Source organism: Athene cunicularia, assembly GCF_003259725.1.
Source record: "Athene cunicularia isolate RWA chromosome 4 unlocalized genomic scaffold, athCun1 chr4_part2, whole genome shotgun sequence".
In the NCBI taxonomy this organism is placed as follows: domain Eukaryota; kingdom Metazoa; phylum Chordata; class Aves; order Strigiformes; family Strigidae; genus Athene; species Athene cunicularia.
In genome coordinates this window covers 31,383,318-31,402,995 of record NW_020799099.1, presented here as the reverse complement: position 1 = coordinate 31,402,995, position 19,678 = coordinate 31,383,318, and the positions used below count along the sequence as shown (strand labels likewise).

General features: G+C 37.6%; 1 protein-coding gene across 3 annotated transcripts in view; it reads left to right on the top strand.

Moving 5' to 3' along the window:
• ARHGAP10 (Rho GTPase activating protein 10) overlaps nt 1-19,678 on the top strand; it is a 130,820-nt gene that overhangs the window by 24,958 nt on the left and 86,184 nt on the right. For all 3 annotated transcript variants that reach the window (XM_026848015.1, XM_026848016.1, XM_026848014.1), the window contains exons 4-8: nt 6,551-6,622; nt 9,891-9,992; nt 13,116-13,226; nt 15,229-15,333; nt 19,211-19,340. In XM_026848015.1, the coding sequence (XP_026703816.1) occupies nt 6,551-6,622; nt 9,891-9,992; nt 13,116-13,226; nt 15,229-15,333; nt 19,211-19,340 (520 nt within the window). The remainder of the gene's footprint in view (nt 1-6,550; nt 6,623-9,890; nt 9,993-13,115; nt 13,227-15,228; nt 15,334-19,210; nt 19,341-19,678) is intronic.

Genomic DNA, 19,678 nt, shown 5'->3' with positions numbered 1-19,678 from the left:
TTCTCTATTTTTAAAAAAAAATGAAAGAATGTATCGTTTTCTTACGATACCAATTTAATTTTTGAGGCCAGCAGCTTCATGGCAAGTGAATCCGTGCAGACAGTCTTTCAGAGCAGAGCACAGCATACCAGACAGGTCATAGGAGGCATTTTTAGCTGTCTGTCCCTTAGATCAGTCATAAACTTTGACTGAATGGGAAATAACATCTGACTAGAAGGGAGGACTCGGAAGTCCTGCTATTGTATTTGCTGTAAGCTAAGGCTGCTGCTTTTAAAAAAAATCTAGAAAGTGCAGAGCATACTGCCTGTATCACTTCTTGTGGTGCAGAGGACCAGTGATCTAGGGAATTCACCTTGGAACAGTTTGAGGAATTTGTTGTTTTACCAAACCCTGGGGGTAGTTTTCTGGAACACCTAAGAGGAGGATGATTTGTTTTGTTACAGGTGCCTCTTGGCATCTCAGAAATGTACAAAATAGATTGTCTCCGAGACATATCCAGATATATCTGTCTGCTTGAGTCTTTTGTTACCAGATGGCTTCCTCACAGCAAATCATTCCAGATGTCACTTTGTTCTTATAGCTTCTGCAAACATGCAAAGATACACAAGTATTAATGTGCTAGGGGACCCCCTTAAAAATCCTTTAATCTACAGACTCCAGTCCTTCTAAAAACCTAAAAACCTCCCAACACCCATGTTTGTAGTTCCAATGTGTGGCTGAGGGCCTTTCCTCATAGCTTTACAATATTAAATAGTGAAAGCTCTAGAGCAGTGAGAAAATCCAGATGCTTTTCCAAAAAGAAAACTTGCATTTGCAAACAAATGAGTTTTGGGTGTGGGTTTCACTGACTGCAATCATCAGTGCTCCAGTTCAATACAAAACCAGTGCTGAGGAGTGGTTAGAATGATATGACTGCTTTATCTGCAGGGCACACTGACAGGAAAGCTGGCTGTGCAACTGCCTGGGAGCAGGTTTGTGTAAAAGCAAATCATGCTCTCATGGGAAAAGAAAGAACAGAGGTTAAGGCTTTGCAAGTAACATCTGATGTCCTCAGTAGTGGAATGGTGTCTTTAAAGTTACATAATACAGAGTTTCAGGTGTAAATCTTAATGCTTTGAGAAGTTTCAGTATGTGAAGCGGGAAAGCTTTTTGGTGGAAAAAAATTGTTTAATGTATTTCCTTCTTCCCCAACTTTGGAGGTATCAGAATCAGCTTTTTTGCTAGGCTGAACATTGCAGTTTCTTAGAAAACACACAGCAGAGCTATATTCTCTGTAAGCAGAAGTGCAGCTGTAAATAGTAAATTTCTTTATTAAAAAGTAAATTTATTTATCAACAGTGTTAACTCCTTTGCTATTGAATCACTGCTAGGTATGTCTTCCTTTCTGCATTCTCGGCTGCACTTAGTAGGGCCAAACTTCCTTCCCAGATCTAGTTTCATAGACAGTTTCTCAGTTTCATGAGCTCTTCCCTTCTGACTGGCAGCCTCCCTCTTTGCTTTGTGGAGGGGAGAAACAATCCTGCCCCCTGTCTACAAATAAATCTTTCCAGTTTGTGCACTGGGAAACTTAAACCTCTCTTTTCTGTTTGGCATCTAGTCTACATTCCAGTTCTTGGGATGAGAGTTAAGATCTCAGCTCTCCCCGTGTTGCTGTGCAGTCTGCAGGGAGGTGTATGTTTGTGGCTGCTTTTTTTTTTTTATTATTATTTTCTTTCTCAGTAAACCTGTCTTAAATGGGTGAATGCTTAGATTCAGAATGGACCAGAGTCAGTGTGCATATTTACCTCACCACCAGGGTTATTGGTGAGCAAGTATGATTTCCAGTTCTTCCAGTAAAGACAGAGATCATTTTTAGGATGTAAGCTGAGAGACCACTGCTGCATTTGTCTAATAAGCAAAACCAATTTTAATTAACTTAAGTTAGTCTAGCCTTTTTAGCCATAGGGGCCCAACTGGGCTTCTGGGACAGCTCTTGGGGGTTGAAACTCCTTTACAGCCCATGCAAGCAGCCTTCCTCCTCTGCAGGACAAGCCTGACTGGGCCTGAAAAGAGAGCGAGAACTTCAGAGAGCCTGCTCCAGCCTACTGCAGGAGGGTGAGGAATCATGAGGAGCATTGAATGCTGGTGGATGGTGCTGTCTGTCAGGTTACAGTGCACAGGAGGAGGTGATTGGGGAAGCAGTTTCTCCCTCAACAGCTGTACTCCCACCTTCTCTCTCTGAGAAGAGGAAAATTGACAGGCTAAATAGTCATCTTATGGACTGGGACTGACTGCTAAGTTACTTGTTGGATCTTGTTGACTGATGAAGTAGCAAACAGCTGTAAACACACTTGCTAATGGATTTAGTCTGTGCCTTTGTGGGCTGCTCTAGGAAATGTTGGTTTGAGCCCCTTAATGTATAACCTGCTGATTAATGGTTGGACTAGATGATTTTTAAGGTCTTTTCCAACCCAGATGATTCTGTTTATTTTGAAGAATATGGAGCTGGAAAGGTCAGGATTATCACCATTCTGTACAACTCCTCTGCCTGAGCAGGTGAAGTTTTGTAAAGGCATCTGAAATTAGATGTACACAAAGCTGAAAGCCTGCTTCAAGATGTTGTTGAAAATGTTGGATACAGTGATCTTCCAAGGTGATGATGGCAATAATGATTTTATTGCTGCTATTGCCAGGTTTATGTTCAAGTTAAGTTACTTCTTTGACCTTTCTGTAAGTGCAGGAAATAGAACAGGAATAGCATAAGCAGTTTCCGACTGTGTGTGTGAGGCACGTGTGCTCATCGGGTTAAACATTTCTTAAAGCATTCCTGAGACTTTGACATTTGTAGCTGGTTAAGATACTGTTACCTGACACATGACCTCTTTGTATTGATTCACTTATGACTTACACTTGCCATAGTTTGTATGCCTGCCAGATTTTAAAATCGAGTATATATTTTCAGGAAGGTGTGGATAGACCAGAGATATTAAGAAAATAAAGGAATTTTTGGTGCTTTTTAAATAGTACACTCCAACCATCATAATCTGCCAGGATTAGAGGAGTAGAGGGTTGAAAATTAATTTACGAGTCAAGATAAAAGTTGAAAGAGGAAGGAATGTCTAAATTTATATTAATGAATATTTAACAAATGCCTAATATAACTTTTCTTGGATTGTTACATTTTTAACATGGTTCCAGTTGTTAAGGAAGGTGCAAACGATAATGACCACTGTATTCAAGTCATCCTTAGTTTATTTCCTTATACTGGGAGAATATTACTTTTTTTTTGTCGACTGATCTGTTTTCCACGATTTAAAAAAAAAAGAAAAAAAAAGAATTCCCAAGCTATAAATGAACTAATAATGAATAGCAGTGTAAATTATGCTTTTGTTCTATAAATAAATACACATATTTCTGTAGCTTTTTATGACAAGCACTGGGTTTTAAGTACTGGAAAACAGTGCGAATGGCTCCTTATTTAATCTAGTATTGTGCCTGTTTTAATAATTTCATTTTTATTTCTGTCAGAAGAACAACTCTACAATTCACTGTAAAATGACACAAGATACTCTTAAAACCAAAGACTTGACAGTTTCCATATATACATGTATAAACTCACATACATGATCATTTCCATGAGGAGGAAATATTCCTCTTGTTTTTATATATGGGCCTGGTATGAAGCTCCATGAGAATGACCAAAGATCTACAAAATCCCACTTCACCAAGAAATACTCAAGAGCTCTGTTATTTAACCCAGACACAGAAAGCAAAGGGGGTGACAAATCATAAATACCTGTATGTCACGCAAAATTTTGCTGGAGAGGCATCTTAACAAAAGCTTAAGTTGTGCAAAATGAGAAATTACTTTTTTGGAAGGGAGGGAGGCTTGTTTTTCTTTTAATGAAAGAGTTACTGATGTATCATACCACTGGCAGCATTGGAATCTCTTTGTTGGCAGTCGCTGAGGGAACATCCCATTTTGATTTAAAGATTATTTTCTGTTTCAAATTCCTGTAGTGGTTCCCATGGTTAATGCTGCACAGGAGTGTAGCAGACCAAGTGATTTGCAGCCAGTCTTGCTGGTTTATAAACCACAGCCTTTTCTGCATATGTGTTTTTTTGGTTGGTGTTTTGTGTGGTTTTTTTTTTCTTTCTGTTACATCCCGGTGCTATGGTCTGACTCGGACTTCATGTTCAGCATGCATTCACTGCCTGTTGATCTTAATTTCAGTTGTTTGAACTTTTACACAAAAAAACTCCTAGTAAGGGACTTCTTGTTAGATACTTATTTTTAACCTTCTGACCACTTAAGTGCTCAGTTGCTTCCTTTAAATGCTTTTTAATGATTCTACTAACTGTGGTGCTCTTACCTTCTGGCAGCTACTGTCATCCTCTGAGCTTTGCTCTGAGGAGGCCTCAACTTTCTCCCTCACTTTGTCAGTATCAAGGAAACTGGCAGAAACAATTTAAACTTCTTTAAGTTTTTCAGTATAGAAGGACTATTCTGTGATTTTTGTGAGCAGTTCTTCCCTCTGACTTGTGAGAATCCTTGCGTTGAGCAAGGAGAGATCCTTCAATCTTCAGGTGATTCTGTTGTGTCCCAGGAAACATTTCTGGTGCTCGATCCCATTATAAATCCAAATGACAATTTCAGCCCCTAAGGATTTCCACACAGAAGTTTTGGGAGGCTGAGAAAATTTGAAAAACCCGAGTATCCTAAAATCGGTCCTGGAGACCCCTGGTAACTAATTGAGTAGTTAGGATATATGTTCACAGGCTGCCAGGTGGGCTAAATCCATCCTAGAACCACAGTTCACCTGCTGTTTGGGGCATTTGACTGCCCCGGCTGTCTTTGGGCAGGAGCTGGTGGTAGCTCAGCGAGTGGATGGTTGTCCACTCTCAAAGCCTTGGAGTGCACTGTTGAGCATATCCCTTGGCTGGATATGTCAACATGGCAGAAGTTGCTCCATCCTTCCCCTACCTACCAGCTTGACACAAGAGTCTCCTGTGTCATGGTTAGGCTGGTGCTGCTGTATGCTTTTGAAAGACAAAATTGTCAGGTTTCCTCCTGTTGTTCCCACCAATGGTGTGCTGAAAGGTGCTTTAAGTGTGTTTGACAAAATCAGTAAATGGATGAAGAAAGAAAATGTTCAGTCCAGGAGAACACATGCTCTGAACTTAGGAAGTATCTGTTGGATGGATGACTGCAGCATGCAGTTTGGCCCAGACTTGCCAGATATTTGGGTTTCCAATTAACTACATAGTTTAGCATGCTGCCTTGGCTGTTTTAAAAATCTGGGTTGCTCTGGTTACAGTGAATTGGCAGGATGACTCCCTCCAGTAATCCCTGCATGTAGCTCCAGGGGTGGGTGGGAGTAGACAGCACTGTTCAGATTTGCGTTGTGCCAGATTCTCTAATACATCCCTCTTGTGTTTTATGATAAGAGCTTTTCAGAAGTGTTCCAGAAGGCTGGTTGAATTCTGCAATGTTTTACCTGAAACTTTTCACATTTGGGGCGGGGTGGGGAGGGGGAAGAGAGAGAAAGCCTTCTGTTATATCTAAGGTGGGCTTCCAGGGAGCTCTTCATGGACCCATGGTAGCTCAGCCCCATGGCTCTGCTAAGCCCAGCCCTGGGCATTGATTTACTATGTGGGTCTGCCTTATGACTGAGACCAAAAGAATCCCACCTGCTCCTCCACACCTCCCAACACTTTTGCCATCTTTTCCATGCTGCTGTTGCATTCAAAAGTTCTAGCCTTTGCTGAAATTTCAAACATTTTTACGATTTTGAGTTATGTTTGTACCAAACCCAACCCTCCCCATCTCCGGTGACATTACATGTGAATTGGAAACTGTGTTTGCTGGCCAGATCTAATAAGCTCCACCATTCTGTCTTATAATGATGTACTGTGTAATTTTTTTCCTCTTTAGTATGGCTCTGAGGCCGTTTATCATAAGTGGACTGGTGTCTACTCACCCAGTCAACTAAACCTCTTTTTTCTTGACTTTACACCTCTTGAATTTATAACTTAAGGTTAATTTAAGGTTTTCTTAATGTACATAAATGTAAATATTTTGACATATATATTAATGCCTAATGGCTTTCACTGGGTGTTAGAAGATTATTATTTGCATTCCGTTGCCTATTTATTTGTAGTGTTCCTTGTTGCAGAAATGAAAATAATTTATCCTATGTCTTATTCTGGTGTTCAGTCACTGAAGACTGTCAACCTGATCTTCAGGTCTTAATGGCATAAGACAGCTGGAGTTTGCCTGCACCCTCTAAATTTCTGAAATATCTGCATTTGTTTTAGATTTAATTTTCCTGACAGTGGATTCAAATAAGGAATAGAAATTTTGAAAACGTGAATGAACTTTTTTTTTTTTTTTTTTTTTTTTTTTTTTTTTTTTTTTTGGTGGGGGGATAGGACTTATGACTCCTAACTTGCATGTTTCTCCTTTATTTTACCCCAGAGCTTGCTTGCTTTTTTCTTTTTATTGCTGATGCTAAGCGATTTGTCAGTCTGGCTACAGAAACCTAACCCATGGTTTTTTTTTTTTCATTAGGCACTCAGTGTTACTGAAACTCTGATCAAACCTTTGGAAAGATTTAGGAAAGAGCAGCTAGGAGCTGTAAAGGTTTGTCCCTCATTGCCTTTATGATAAGTTTGTTTAATTTCTCTACTTAGATTGCATTGCAGTAATGACATGTGTTTGGCAGAGAGATACTGTTGTTTATATTTTGTGTATTCACACTTTTTTTTTTACTTTGAGAACTTGCGTCAAAAGCAAATGGAAAGTATGTTTCAAGAGGAGAAGAATGTGTCCTTTCCATTCCTTCTCTCCTCCCCCTCCCTTATCTCTTGTCTGGAATAGGAACAATCCAGCTAACAGCCTGCCCATCTTCCTAATGGGTAACCCTGTACTGCTTTATATTTGCTTGTGGTTGCAGCCAAAAGCTGAGAAATATTAACTTGCTCATTCATATGCTTTTAACAGCATTTTTGCAAACTGCTAAGTGAAAATTACATTTATTTTATTTTTTCGTTTGAATAAATAACTCATTGCCTCTGAGTGGAAGAAAACAGGAATGGAGAGGCTCAAGACAAGATCTTGTTCAAAGTTTGTTTTTTTTGATGAAAGTGTTAAGTAAATTTTTTTAAGATTGTCACTGTTATGTATATTTGGAAAAAAAAAAAAAAAGGCAAATTAAACTTCATGTACTAAGTATGGACTAGTTTGGGGTAAAAGTAACAAGGACAAGTTTGATCTCTTTCTACCTGTCTACCTTCCTTCTTCCAGTGAGAAATCTAAATGCTTATTAAAAAAATAAAAACCAACCAAACAAAAAAACACCCAAAAAAAGAAAAACCCCAGATATTCAACAGTTTTCTGTTGCAAAACTTAATTCATACATTTTAAACTACTACTCTGCTGATGTTTTATTTTATAATGTCATGACTTCACCAGCAGTGGTATTTAATAGGGAAGATATTTCAGTTAGTGCTATACATCTTGACTTTAGCAGGAATGATTAACATGTTTCGAATATGATTTCACTGTTCATGAACAGAAAATGCTCTGTTGATCATAAATCATTACAGTTCAGTAGTATAATGAGCTTTGTGTAATTTTATGGACTTTAGAGTATATTAGATGACCTAACCAAGATACAATAAAAACTTGTCTGAAATATAGGGAGCTTTCCATGAAAAAAAAGAATTAATTCTAAGTGTAACCTGTGGTCTTCAAAGCAGCTGTAATGAATGGATTATTTCAACAGTATTTTTGGTGTTAAAGAACATTGCCGGTTTTGGGGTGAGAAGTCCTAATGCTTTAATTTATTTCATGATCTTCACTCATTTCCTAGTCAAAATTCTCTCTCTGTTTCTAACATGACAAGTTATGTTCACACAGTCTATATCTCACACTTTGTTTGAATGGATTTTTTTTTTTTTCCCCCCTGTGTCCCTGCATGCTGTTTCTGTGAAAATGAAACTCTTATTTTGTGATTTAACCCTTTATTTGGGACAGAATTCTCAGTGACCTTAAGTAGAACAGTCTTGCATAATTGTGTGATATTTAAATAAAAATCCTCTAAAAAAACCAACAACCCTCTGAAGATTATATTGAATAAAAATTCAGTTAAGAATAAAGTGCTGGTGCTGGAAGTACAGTACTTCTTAGCTCAGAAAACCCAAGTTATGGCATCTACTAGTGGAATATATCTGGAACAATGAGTAGTATTTGCTTTAGGAAAAATTTACACTCTACCATTACAAAATAAAAGTTGTATCTGCTGCCTCAGATTTTCCTGTATCTTATATCCTCTGCTGATGAAATGGTCTGAGTTAGGTTTAAGAAGTAGTTTAGCTCCATAGTGCTGGAAACTGAGACCTTTATTGAATAACGCCTTAGTAGAAGGTATTGCTACTCTAATCCCAAACTCTATGTGCAAAGGTTCTGGCTTTGCCTATTTAGAAGTCAATAGTGCTCTTTTTTTTTTTTTTTTCCTGGTAGCACTCAAATGTTGACCATTTCAATGGAAATTTTGCTAATATAAACACAAAGATTTCTGCGCACCCCCTTCCACTTTATTCCTAATTTCTCATATGCTAATGTATTGTCTCTAATCACACTAATACCATATGCATATCTTATTGTTTCTCAGTCAGTAAGGAATGCTGTGGCTGATTTTTTTAAAGGAGCTACTAAGCATAATGGAAAAAAAATAATTTGGTAAAAGCCCTTGCTGAGGACCAATCCTAAAGAGCTTAGATCCCCTCTTGAATACAATGCCATCTTCAGAATCCAGTTGTTCAGAGAACAAAAACATGTATCACTCATGTATAGTATTATTAAAAATGAAAGGTTAAGAGGGGGGGAAAAAAGTGAGCAAGTATGTCTGTACAGTCTAACCAGTATGTTGGGTAGAACACATTTAAAAGAAATTCTAAATTCATAGATGATGGAAAAATATTTTTAATTGAACTGGTATCTTTCTGATGAATAAACCTGTCAGTTCTTGAATATGTAATTAAATACTTTATTTTACTATTTTCAATTCCAATTATTTATACTAAAAATAGCTTCAAAATTGTTTGGTTGATTTCATCACTACTGATTTCTTGTCTTAAAACATAGAGTTAGGGTAGTAGGACTGAGGAAATGAAAGTGTTGTTTTACAATGGCTTCTACTACCTTAGATCTAAGAACTCGGATTTCCTAGGACCATTTAATGGCTGTCCCTTTTCCAATGCATTGCTTTTGATGGTCAGAGAAATGGATTTGTATGTGCAAATGTTATTCATATGTGTCCGTGAGAGTTTCTCTCTTGTTAGCATGATTTTATGTTTTACGGAGATTTATTTTAAAAAGTCTTTGTTTTTCATGGGTGCAACAACAGCCTTGTAGAAGCAGGAATTTACCACAGAGGTCTTTAAAATCCAGAAATCTTAGTGAATGTGAAACTATATTCACTTTGGATCTTGAACTGTGGAACTGTTGGAACTTTCTCCCTGTTGATTATAAAAAGTTCTTTTTTTTCAGTGAAACTGCTATTTCCCTTGAAGTCCTCTATTCAAAAACAAGATGATGTGGGTGATCCCTGAAAATAATGAAAAATGCAGTAAATCAATACGAGTTGGGTTTTTTTTGTCTTTTTTTTAACTTAGAAGATGTAAGCATTTGTGTGATAAGCTTCACTATAATGATGCAGTGGGATTTAATTTCAAGTTAGCCTTTAAGTTAAATTTAAAAATTAGGTAGAAACATACTTTTCCATAGTTATTGAAGCTGTGATTGTTTCTGTTTGATTCTGATGAAGTAGAATTTTAAAAGAAGGAAGGATGCTTTTTTTTTATGTTTTTATATATAAATGTATTTTTTTCTTTGTTTCTGTGTCTAGGAGGAAAAGAAAAAGTTTGATAAAGAGACAGAGAAGAACTATAGTTTGTTAGAAAAACATTTGAATTTATCAGCCAAGAAGAAAGAGCTACAATTACAAGAGGTATTGTTACCCTCTTTTTTTAATGCACGCTTAAGTCTTTTAAATATTTTATGCAAATGCAAAAACAGTATTAAAAAAAAATAATTCTGTCAGCTGGAAAGATTGATGACAAAAATCAGTATTTGCTGAACTTAGTGGTGTACCCCTACCATTTTCTGAATTGGCTTTACTTGGCGTGTGTATGAAGTACTGAACATCATGTTAATCTTTTATTATAATTAAGGGAATTGCGAAGTGCAAGTGTATTTTGAAAAACTCTGCATTTCTTACGAGGCTTTACCATATATGTAATTTAGATTGCGTGGTATTGGCTAAGTGTCCTGTGTTAGTGCTTAATGCAAAGTACCGTAAGACTTGTATTCCTGAAGGAAGTAGGTTTGTGCCACTTTTTTTCTTTTTCATGTTTTGAAGATCTGTGGGTTGGGTGGTTTTTTTTTTTTTTTAAGTAATGCTACAAGTTTGTTGACAATTTCTAACATAAACAGATCAGTTTTGCCTGGCATTCCTTCTGTCCCTGTGGGTTTCTTATCATCCTTATTTGTAATAGATTTTATTCCTGGAGCAACAGCAAATAGTATGTGAGAAGGCAGCAGAGAAATCTTGCAAACTTGCTGTGGGCAGAAGGATTTTTTTTTTTTCTCCAGGAAATACAATTATGTCAGAATTACTAATGCTTAGTATATTAATACCTTGTATCATTAAACACTTAATGTTTTCCTTAGAGACAACTCTTCTCGCTGCCCTCTACCCCACTACAAATAATTTCTGCCATTATTCATAAAAAATGGTTAATTTAAGTTCCCAGCTAGCTGGGAACTTAAGAACTCTAATTGTTCTTGAGTTTTACTAGGGTGTTACTTCTCAATACTGTATTTACAACATGGGCCCTCATATGCATAAACAAGTGTCTTTTGGGGAGTTGAGCTGTCCCAGTGAAATTAATGGGCATTGCTCATGTGCCTGGACCTGTACTTTTATCAAATTGATCAGCTGCCAAAGAACTTGATGCAGAAAACATGAAAGAGTATTAGTTATGATCTCTTACTTGATGATATTGGGAACCATATCTCAAAGTCTGAAATGAGAGCTAACCTCAATGGAATAATACAAAATGCCTACAAGAGGTATTCTGAAGCTGTATCAAATATAGTCTGAAGTTTTAAAGCATGTGTGAAGACTAAAATAAGCGAATAGATTTATTTTAAATGTCCTTCAAAGTTCCATGAGCAAAATTCTGAAATTCTTCAGTCATGTGCTTTCATTTGTGCATTTAATTTTGGAGTATAAAAAAAAAAAAAAAAAAAAGGACTTGCAGCATATTTTCAGAGTACTAAATAGGAGAAACTTTATTACAGAAGCTTAGAAAATTGGTGCCTATAATAGCACAGGAGCTTTCTAATTTAGTACTAGACATTGCTAGTTGTGTCAGTTCCTGACTGGAGTAAATAAATTATGCAGGTATAAATGTGACAAAAATTTGATGAAAAACATGCCATGTTGTGGAGTGTGTCTTATACTGACATAGCTTTGGACTCTCTTAGTGGAGGGATATTTCTAAAATTTCACTGGGACACGGTGTGTGTCTTATTTCTGTATTTCTTTGGCAGTGAGCAAACTTGCTGGGTGCATGGGGGAGCTCATGCCTCAAAAAACTGAAGAGTGATGTGATAATTTATTTACAGGGTAATTTAGAGGAGTTGATAAAATGGCTGTGTTGGGGATTGTATTCTTTGAGGCCGAGGGGGGGAAGGCAACCAGGACAATTAACAAACAAAAAACAAAGAAGAAAAGTAGGAACAGGCTTATGTGGGGCTTTGGTGTATATATAGAGCAGTTTTACTATTGATTAGTCAGATGTCCTAGGAGACCCACTTCATCATCTTTTCAGTACATGTCTATTACATTAGAAGCTTTGCTGCCAACTCCATTCCTGTGTTGCATAGTTTATAGGATGCATTGAAATGGCTTGATGTTTTGAAACATGTTTTCTTACTGATGTGCATATCAGGGCTTTATTTTTTGTTGTGCCCCTTTAACTGCTGACAGGTTTCTAACACAGAACAGCAAAGCAAAGCCTGTCTTAAGGCAAAACTGTCTTAAAGCTAATTTGACTTATCCTCTTAAAGCATAGCACTGTTCTGCCTGAAGGATACAGTCTCAGTATTTAAGAGAGTGTAAGATAGTAGGTATGGTCCTTTCACCTAACTCTTTCTCCATTCCCTTTTGTAATTTAGTGTAGAAGTGTTTGCTATTGTCACATGGACAAAGACTAAGTGTTAATTACTTTGAGTATCCCTTTGTAGCCTTTCTTTTAATGTATTTTAATAAAGGTTTCCATTACCCAGTTCTTGATGAGTCATAGTTTAATGAGGACACATGTACCTTAAATAATAACTTAATGAAATAATACATATATGATAGAAAGTTAAATATTTAGGTACAGATGAATGGCAGCTGAAATATAGCTGTTCACCATCAATATATTGTTGGCATTTCAGCAAAGCTGAGCTAAAAATCAGTGACAGCTAATAAGTCTGTGTTTTTAAATATTTGACTCTGCAGAAACTTGTGAAGTGTCTTACCAATAAGTGAATATTTTTTTAAAATTACTTTTCTTGCTGGTCAGAGTGAGCACAGGTACAGTACTGTCTATTTACAGCAGTTATTTGGGTTATAGAATAAAGCTTACAGTACCAACAGTCTGGATTTCAACAATAATGTTCCTAAATTTGACTGGTGAGATGATTTCCCCCTTTTCTAATGGAAGAGGCTGCTAGCTCCCTCCCTCTGTGTGAGCAGGCACATTTTCAATGCTACTAAAGCAGTGCACAAGTACCTGCTCTGATGTATTTGGCTTGGATTCCATAAAAAAAGAGGCTCAAAGAGATGTTACTGCAATGTTTCTAAAAATTTAGCCTCATGATTCAAAACAACATACGTTATCTAGTAAAAGGGAATTGCTACTGTCGTTTAAAAGTAAATGAATGAGCTGTGTTGTAAAGCAACAAATCCCAGTCTGGAGAAAATTATCCTATTGCTTGCCACTTGTATGCTATACATGTGTCATTTTGAAGCTATCTGTAAAATGTCTTTGGAACTTCATGAGCTATATTCTGTGTGCAGGCAGATAACCAAGTGGAGCAGAATAGAAAACACTTCTATGAGCTGTCCCTCGAGTATGTATGCAAGTTGCAAGAGATACAGGAGCGGAAGAAATTTGAATGTGTGGAACCTGTAAGTACCAGAAAATTCAGCCTACCCTGTAATTCATAAGGGATGGAGAAGGAATGCAGTTGGACAAAAGCCAAGGAGCTCTGTTTTCTGGGAAAACTTATGCAACTGTGTGACTTAACAGAATTTAAAGCACTCTTTGTTACACCTGTGCAAATTCCTAGTACAGATACACTTAATGCAGGCATCTCAAATTTTACCTCAGTAATTACAGTTGCTTTGTATCTGTTGATGCTGATTTTCAGAAAATGTGTGAAACCTTGTTCTGTACTGCAAACCCCTTGATTTATGGTGTAAGTTAGAACAGAGGATTCAAGAAGTTGATGTTGGGGTCAGACTTTTTGCATTTGTTTGGGTTTTTTTTAACAACCAAAATATTATTCCTGACTAATGAAGGTATTTTGTTTTCAGTGTGAAGGTTGTACTTAAAGGCCTGTTGGTGAAGAAGTGCAGATATAAATTAATTAATTAAGAGGGTGCTGCTGGTTAAAAAGCTCATTATCGGGTAGTCTGATGGGTTTGACTTCAATTGCAGTTGAAGCTGTGCAGAAATTAAGGGATTCCACTAAATTTCAGTGAAAATCATACATGTACCGTCCAGACTTAAATATCTGAAAAGAGCTTATTCTAAAATTTTCTGAAAAGTGCATTAGCTTTGTAGTACAAATGCAACTTTATGAAACAACAAGAGAATGGTGAGTGTAATACTGAGATAGAGAGGATGGACTGTAGAAGTGACTTCCATTCACTTGTGCTCTGAAGTCTGTGTTTTTGGACCAAGTCTGTCTTTTTATTCTGACAGAATTATTTTAATGTAATAATGAAAAAAGTCCCAAATGACCCTAATCAAAATAGATATTAATGTTAATGAGATGTTAATGTTAGTACTTAATGAGTTGTATTTTGATATAGCTTATTCCCATATGAAAAAATTGTTAAAATCCTTAAGCGGGAATAAATTGCTTTAAATATATTAGCGTTGTTCAAGGAATGGGAAAATGTGAAAAATGGTGTGGGATTTTTTGTTGATGTGTTGGTGCTTTTTGTTTTTTTTAAAAAGCATTCTAAATAGTTTTGTATGTAGTTGTGTTTCAAACCACCTGAAGTTTCCTCAGAGCAGACTAGAGTAATGAATCTTCAAATTATATTTTTGAAACATGTCCCTTTCTCTTTTCTGGAAACTTGCTCTGGATGAGACTGAACTGTTGCTCAATTTATATTTGGAGTTTACACTAGGGTAGTAAACTTAAATTATTTAGTATCAAATTCTTGTCCTGTTCTCCATTTTAATTTTTTTACATTTTTGAAAATGGTTTATTTGCATATGGCTTCAGACTTTATTAAAAAGAGAGTTCTTTCCTCTGTGTCACTCGCTGCTTTCCAACAATCTGAACCAAACAGGTGGTAAGCACTGCGCCTCACCCTGTTCCCAGTGTGATATAACCCTTTATTTCGTTGTATTGAAACACTGAAGTCAAACTGCAACATTTCCCAATTCTGATGGAGGGTCAGATCTGCATACAAAAAGCACTGATGGGTAAAGACACTGGATGGAGAGCTTCATTCTTTGAACAAACCAGTTGACTCTGTTATGAAAGTCATCTCAGCATGGTCGTTTAGCAGGGAGGGGAATGGCCAGGAAATGGTGACTAAAAGGCAGAATGATTTTTACCTCCTTGAGCACAAATATTTATTCCAGACATCATTTGTATCAGAGCAGATGTAGGAAAACATTACGTAGGAAAGTTTGGAAGATAGGCAGTATACATCACCTGTGGTCAAATTTAAAGTAGAGATCATTTGAGACAAGGCCACCTAAAAATGATGTGTACATAGCTGATCATTTCGTTCTAAATAGGTATTCATAAATTGTAGGCACTAGCGGAAATTTGCTTAAAAATAACCATTTTGTCATCTCTAATCTTTCCAAGACAGTCTACGTGCAGCAATCATATTCTGGTAAATGGAGTTTTTCATTCTAACACTTTTTTTTTTTGTATTTCAGGTGCTATCATTTTTTCAGGGTTTGTTCACTTTCTATCATCAGGGATATGAACTTGCTAAAGACTTCAATCATTATAAAATGACTCTGCAGATAAACATACAAAATGTAAGTTGAGATTAATATCTATGCCTTTTTCTAATTTTGGGTGAAATCACACACTTCACTGTATCGGCAGCATCTCTATTGCCAGTACGTTCCCTGGTGCTAATGCATTGCCTGGGGATATAGTGCCATCTCCTGGCTAACTAGCCACATCACTGAACAAATCGTCACTAATTCCAGTGAGTTCTTCATTTTTTTTAAATCTCCTTTAAAAAATAAACACCAAGTAAAAGGTCCCCCAGTGTTTTATAGCACAAGGACTGTAATTAAAGAATTTAAACCGGAACGAAGTCTGTTAAATGCCTACAACACTGGAGAATTCAGAGAACAGGTAATGAACTACCAAGGTTCTTGGTGTTTTAGGTGTGCTTGAAATCAAGTATGTGGTGGTCATGTCTGAGGGTCATTGCTCGATAAGGGCTCTATTATCCACAACTAAGTAAAGGAAAGAAAAATAGCTGGTCTCACCAGATTTTTTTTTTTTTTTGGCATCTCTGCCTGCAGTGTGACTTGGAGTTTCTGTCTTGAAGCAGCCTTTTCAGGCAAGAACATCCCTGTTGGCTTGGGGTGCAGAACTGTATAAGGAGAGTTAGCTGTTAGCACCCCTGGCATATTTGACAAAAAGATGTGGCCCTTCAAGGGTAGGCTAACTGGGGCCCACCACTAGTCAGTGTATCCTCACGCCAAATTACCTGACGTGATCCGCTCAGGACTGGGAGAGCAGGAAGCAAGGTGACAGGCTGAGGCAATGGGACTGACGGCATCAATAGTCAAGTCGTCTGTTTACTTCCTTGACATTTGTTGAAGAATAAAACTCACTCCGAGCAACTTTGTCGTGCCAGAGGCCTGTTGGTAGGAAACAAACCATGTACCTATTGTAAACAAGCAATTCATGGTGGTGTGTCTCTTTTGTTGACCTCTAAGGGCACCTGGAATTAAGACACAGAAACTAGTTCTCGGAGGTTGCAGTTTATTTTTAGAAATGGCTTAACTAACAGACAGTAGCAGGGAGGTGGAAAGGTGGAAGAGAGGACTACAGTTGTTGTAATACAGTGTGATATGATTCATGTGTCATGATACCATTCCTTTAATTTTCTTCCTGTATGTTTAAGTATCAAGTTTTCTCTTAAGATGTTGTTTGGTTTGGGTAGGGGAACTGAGTAGTGGTAACTTCATAAGCAGACTTTCATGGGAGAAGTCAGTGTTTCTGGAGGAAATTTGAGGCCAGACTTGCTGCTTCTGCCTGCTTAGCTTAACAGTGAGGAGCAGCATGGAGCTGCAGTGGATAGAGGGGAGTTGATGCAAGATGAGCAAGAAATGAAACTTGAGAGGGAAGCTGGGATAGAGTTTTTTGAAGAGCTGGATTTCAGATTACAGATGGAAAAGAGGCACTGAAGTGGTTTTAAGAAGTGATGAACAATAAGAAAGTAAGCTAATCTCAACACCTGCATTTTCAATTGACTGAATGGTATTATAGTGTGCCCCAGGAAATCCAAAACAGATTGAGCATTGCAGTTCAAGTTTCATGAATAGATAGAATTTCCTGGATTTCAAAAAGCTGTAGAGAGAAAGGAGGCAAGACTTAACAACTCTCTGAGGTAAGAGGAGAATAGAAGGAAGCATCTGAAAAGATCGTGAGAGGACATGACACATTCTCCACAGTGTTGAAGATGAACAAAACATCCCAAAGAAAAATGAACTAAGGCTTGGCTGTGGTACAGCTGAGCTGCTGGCAGAGCACTGGATTGACGTGTTAGAAATTGAAGGGTACAAGATTCCATTCAGAGAGCCTAGCTGGATATGAAGAATGATTTGAGAGCTGCCAGTGTAGCTGTAGTAATTGCCTTCCCTTTGATTCAGGTTGTCTTTGCTTTGGGAATCATGCTGTGGATTTTCTCTCCACCCTGCGCCCCCCCCCCCTTTCCCCAAATGAAACACAGAAAAAGAAAAAGCTGCCTAAGCTCCAGTATACTGATTCTGCCAACAGTCTTACTCACTTGTAAAAATCCTGCATCTTCAACTAGCTCCCCCAGACTCCTAGGACTTTTCTGTTATTTCAGTTCTGTGCCCAACCCCACACAAGGATCCTTGTAGCCTTGACCTTCTCCTGCCCCACAAGCAAACCTGGCCTTACCTGGGAAAAGGAGGCATAGCCACGCTGGTGCAGGAGCTTTGTTCAACTCCTGGTTAAGCTCAGCTTTGTCACAGCACAGAGGGAGACAGAAATTTTCTTGAGGTTTCCAGAGCCTGTGGTGCTCCATCCCGCCACTCCCAGGGTGCATTTCGCACACTTGTATTTCTGATCACTGCATAGCTAAGAGAGAGACTCTGGCAGGATCATTTAAAACATCTAACCTCGAAGTAATCGGTGCTCAGACAGGAAGTTTTAGGTATGAGCAACCTGTTGCTGTTGCGTTTTTTGCCTTTGTCCTGAGTACGGAGTGTGTGTGTGTGTGTGTATATATATATATATATATATATTTTTTTTTTTTTTAATACAGCTCTTCTAGGAAATCATGAAAAGGAATGTAAAAAATTGTTTGAAGCCTTGGAAATGAGTTTGTGCGGGGTCTAACTCCAAAATTTGTAAGCGGATGTGACCTGAAATTAAGATTATGGATATGGAGAGGGTTCTAGAACACTTGTTATGCCTAGAGGAGGGGTGGTTCTTAGTTATCCCCTAAAAATATCTGCTGCTTTCCTCTACAAAACATAGGGCTATGAGTGGCTGCTGTGACCAGTTTGCATGGACTGTGTTTGTGCCCAAGAACAAACTCCTTCCACACATAAATCTGGAATTTGCATGTACAAATAGCCAGTCAGGAACGTAGTGTTAACTGCCTGTGTACAAGAATGGAGACATGTTTATATTCATGATATATTTGTCAGTGTATGCAACTGTATGCTTGTCCTGGGGAAAAAAATAAAACAGGTTAGGCAGCATTTTCAGAAGCTCATCCGTTTTCAGAAAAATAAAGGTTGCCTCAAAAAGCAACAAGACACCTAAGCGTGCACCTGGAAGTATGTGTTTTCCTTGAAATGGAGGAAAATACTAGCCTGGAATTTAAAGGTGTGTTTTCAGTTTGTGCAATTTGGGCAAGTGGGTATGTGGAGAAAACTAGGTATTACCATGATTCTTATGGTTTTGTTATTTGCTTACTGGCCAGTTGCCAAGTGTTCTTCAGACCAAACTGAAGGGTTTCTTATGTCAGGTGTGAGCTGCTCTGTTATTTTGTGTAGTCCTATTGTATAATTTGTGGACAGTCTGGTTACTTTCTGAATGTTTTTACTACTATTCTAAGAAATACTTCTCTTGTGGCTGTTGGCAAACTTTGGGATGACATTGAGAAATAATAATCAACTGGACTCTGGGTTGTTGGTTTGTTCTTTTTGTTTGTGTGTTTCTGCTTGTGTGTGATCAAAACATTTAGCATGTGTATAATCTCAAAGTATATACATTGTTGGTGACTTTCCTGTCATTTTTTCTCAACCACAAAAAATCCTTTCTTTCCTGACAACCAGTAAATTAAGCAAATAGCAATATTTTTCCTAAGGAAGCTTGAATATTCAAATCCAAAGAAATTTTGCACTCGTATTTCGCTACTTTCTGAACAGGTCAGCACATTGTTTTAGAAATCTACTCTGGCAATCTTTGTGTGCTTTCCACAGTTGCAATAGTTAATATCTAAGCCACACTTTAATTTTGAAGAATATCAGAAAACTTAGAGTAAACACATGTGGAAATTGTGCACTGACTATGCAGTGCATGGCTTGAATCATTCTCTCATTTTATAAATAATTATTATAACTACTGTTTGCCAGGAAGAGCAAGTCTTTCTTCCAGCCTCTCTGCTAATGGGTTTTTGCTGTCTTGTTTTAGACACGAAATCGTTTTGAAGGCACAAGGTCAGAAGTAGAGGAGCTCATGAACAAGATCAGAAGAAATCCTCAGGAACATAAAAGAGCAAATCACTTCACAATGGAAGGCTATCTCTATGTACAGGAAAAAAGTAAGGTGTATTCTTGTATTCCTATAGTACCCCTATTGTGCATACAGGCAAGTCTTATTTCTACAAAGGCGCAAAGAATTTACAGTTTATTAAACAGAGTCATCTGAGTAAATGTTCAGAGTCTCTAGTGGCAGCGTTATTGTGGCTCAAAAAGGACATAGTGCTGGAAGTGTGACAGTTCTTAGCAAAGGTGACTGAATTCAGGGAAGTTTTATTTGACCAAAGGATGTGTTTCATCTTATTTTTAGTCCCTTACTAATGACCTTCCCTAGAACTGTCAGACATTTGTTGTCAGACAACAATGTGAGTTGTCAAATTAGCCTCTGAAAATTGGGCTA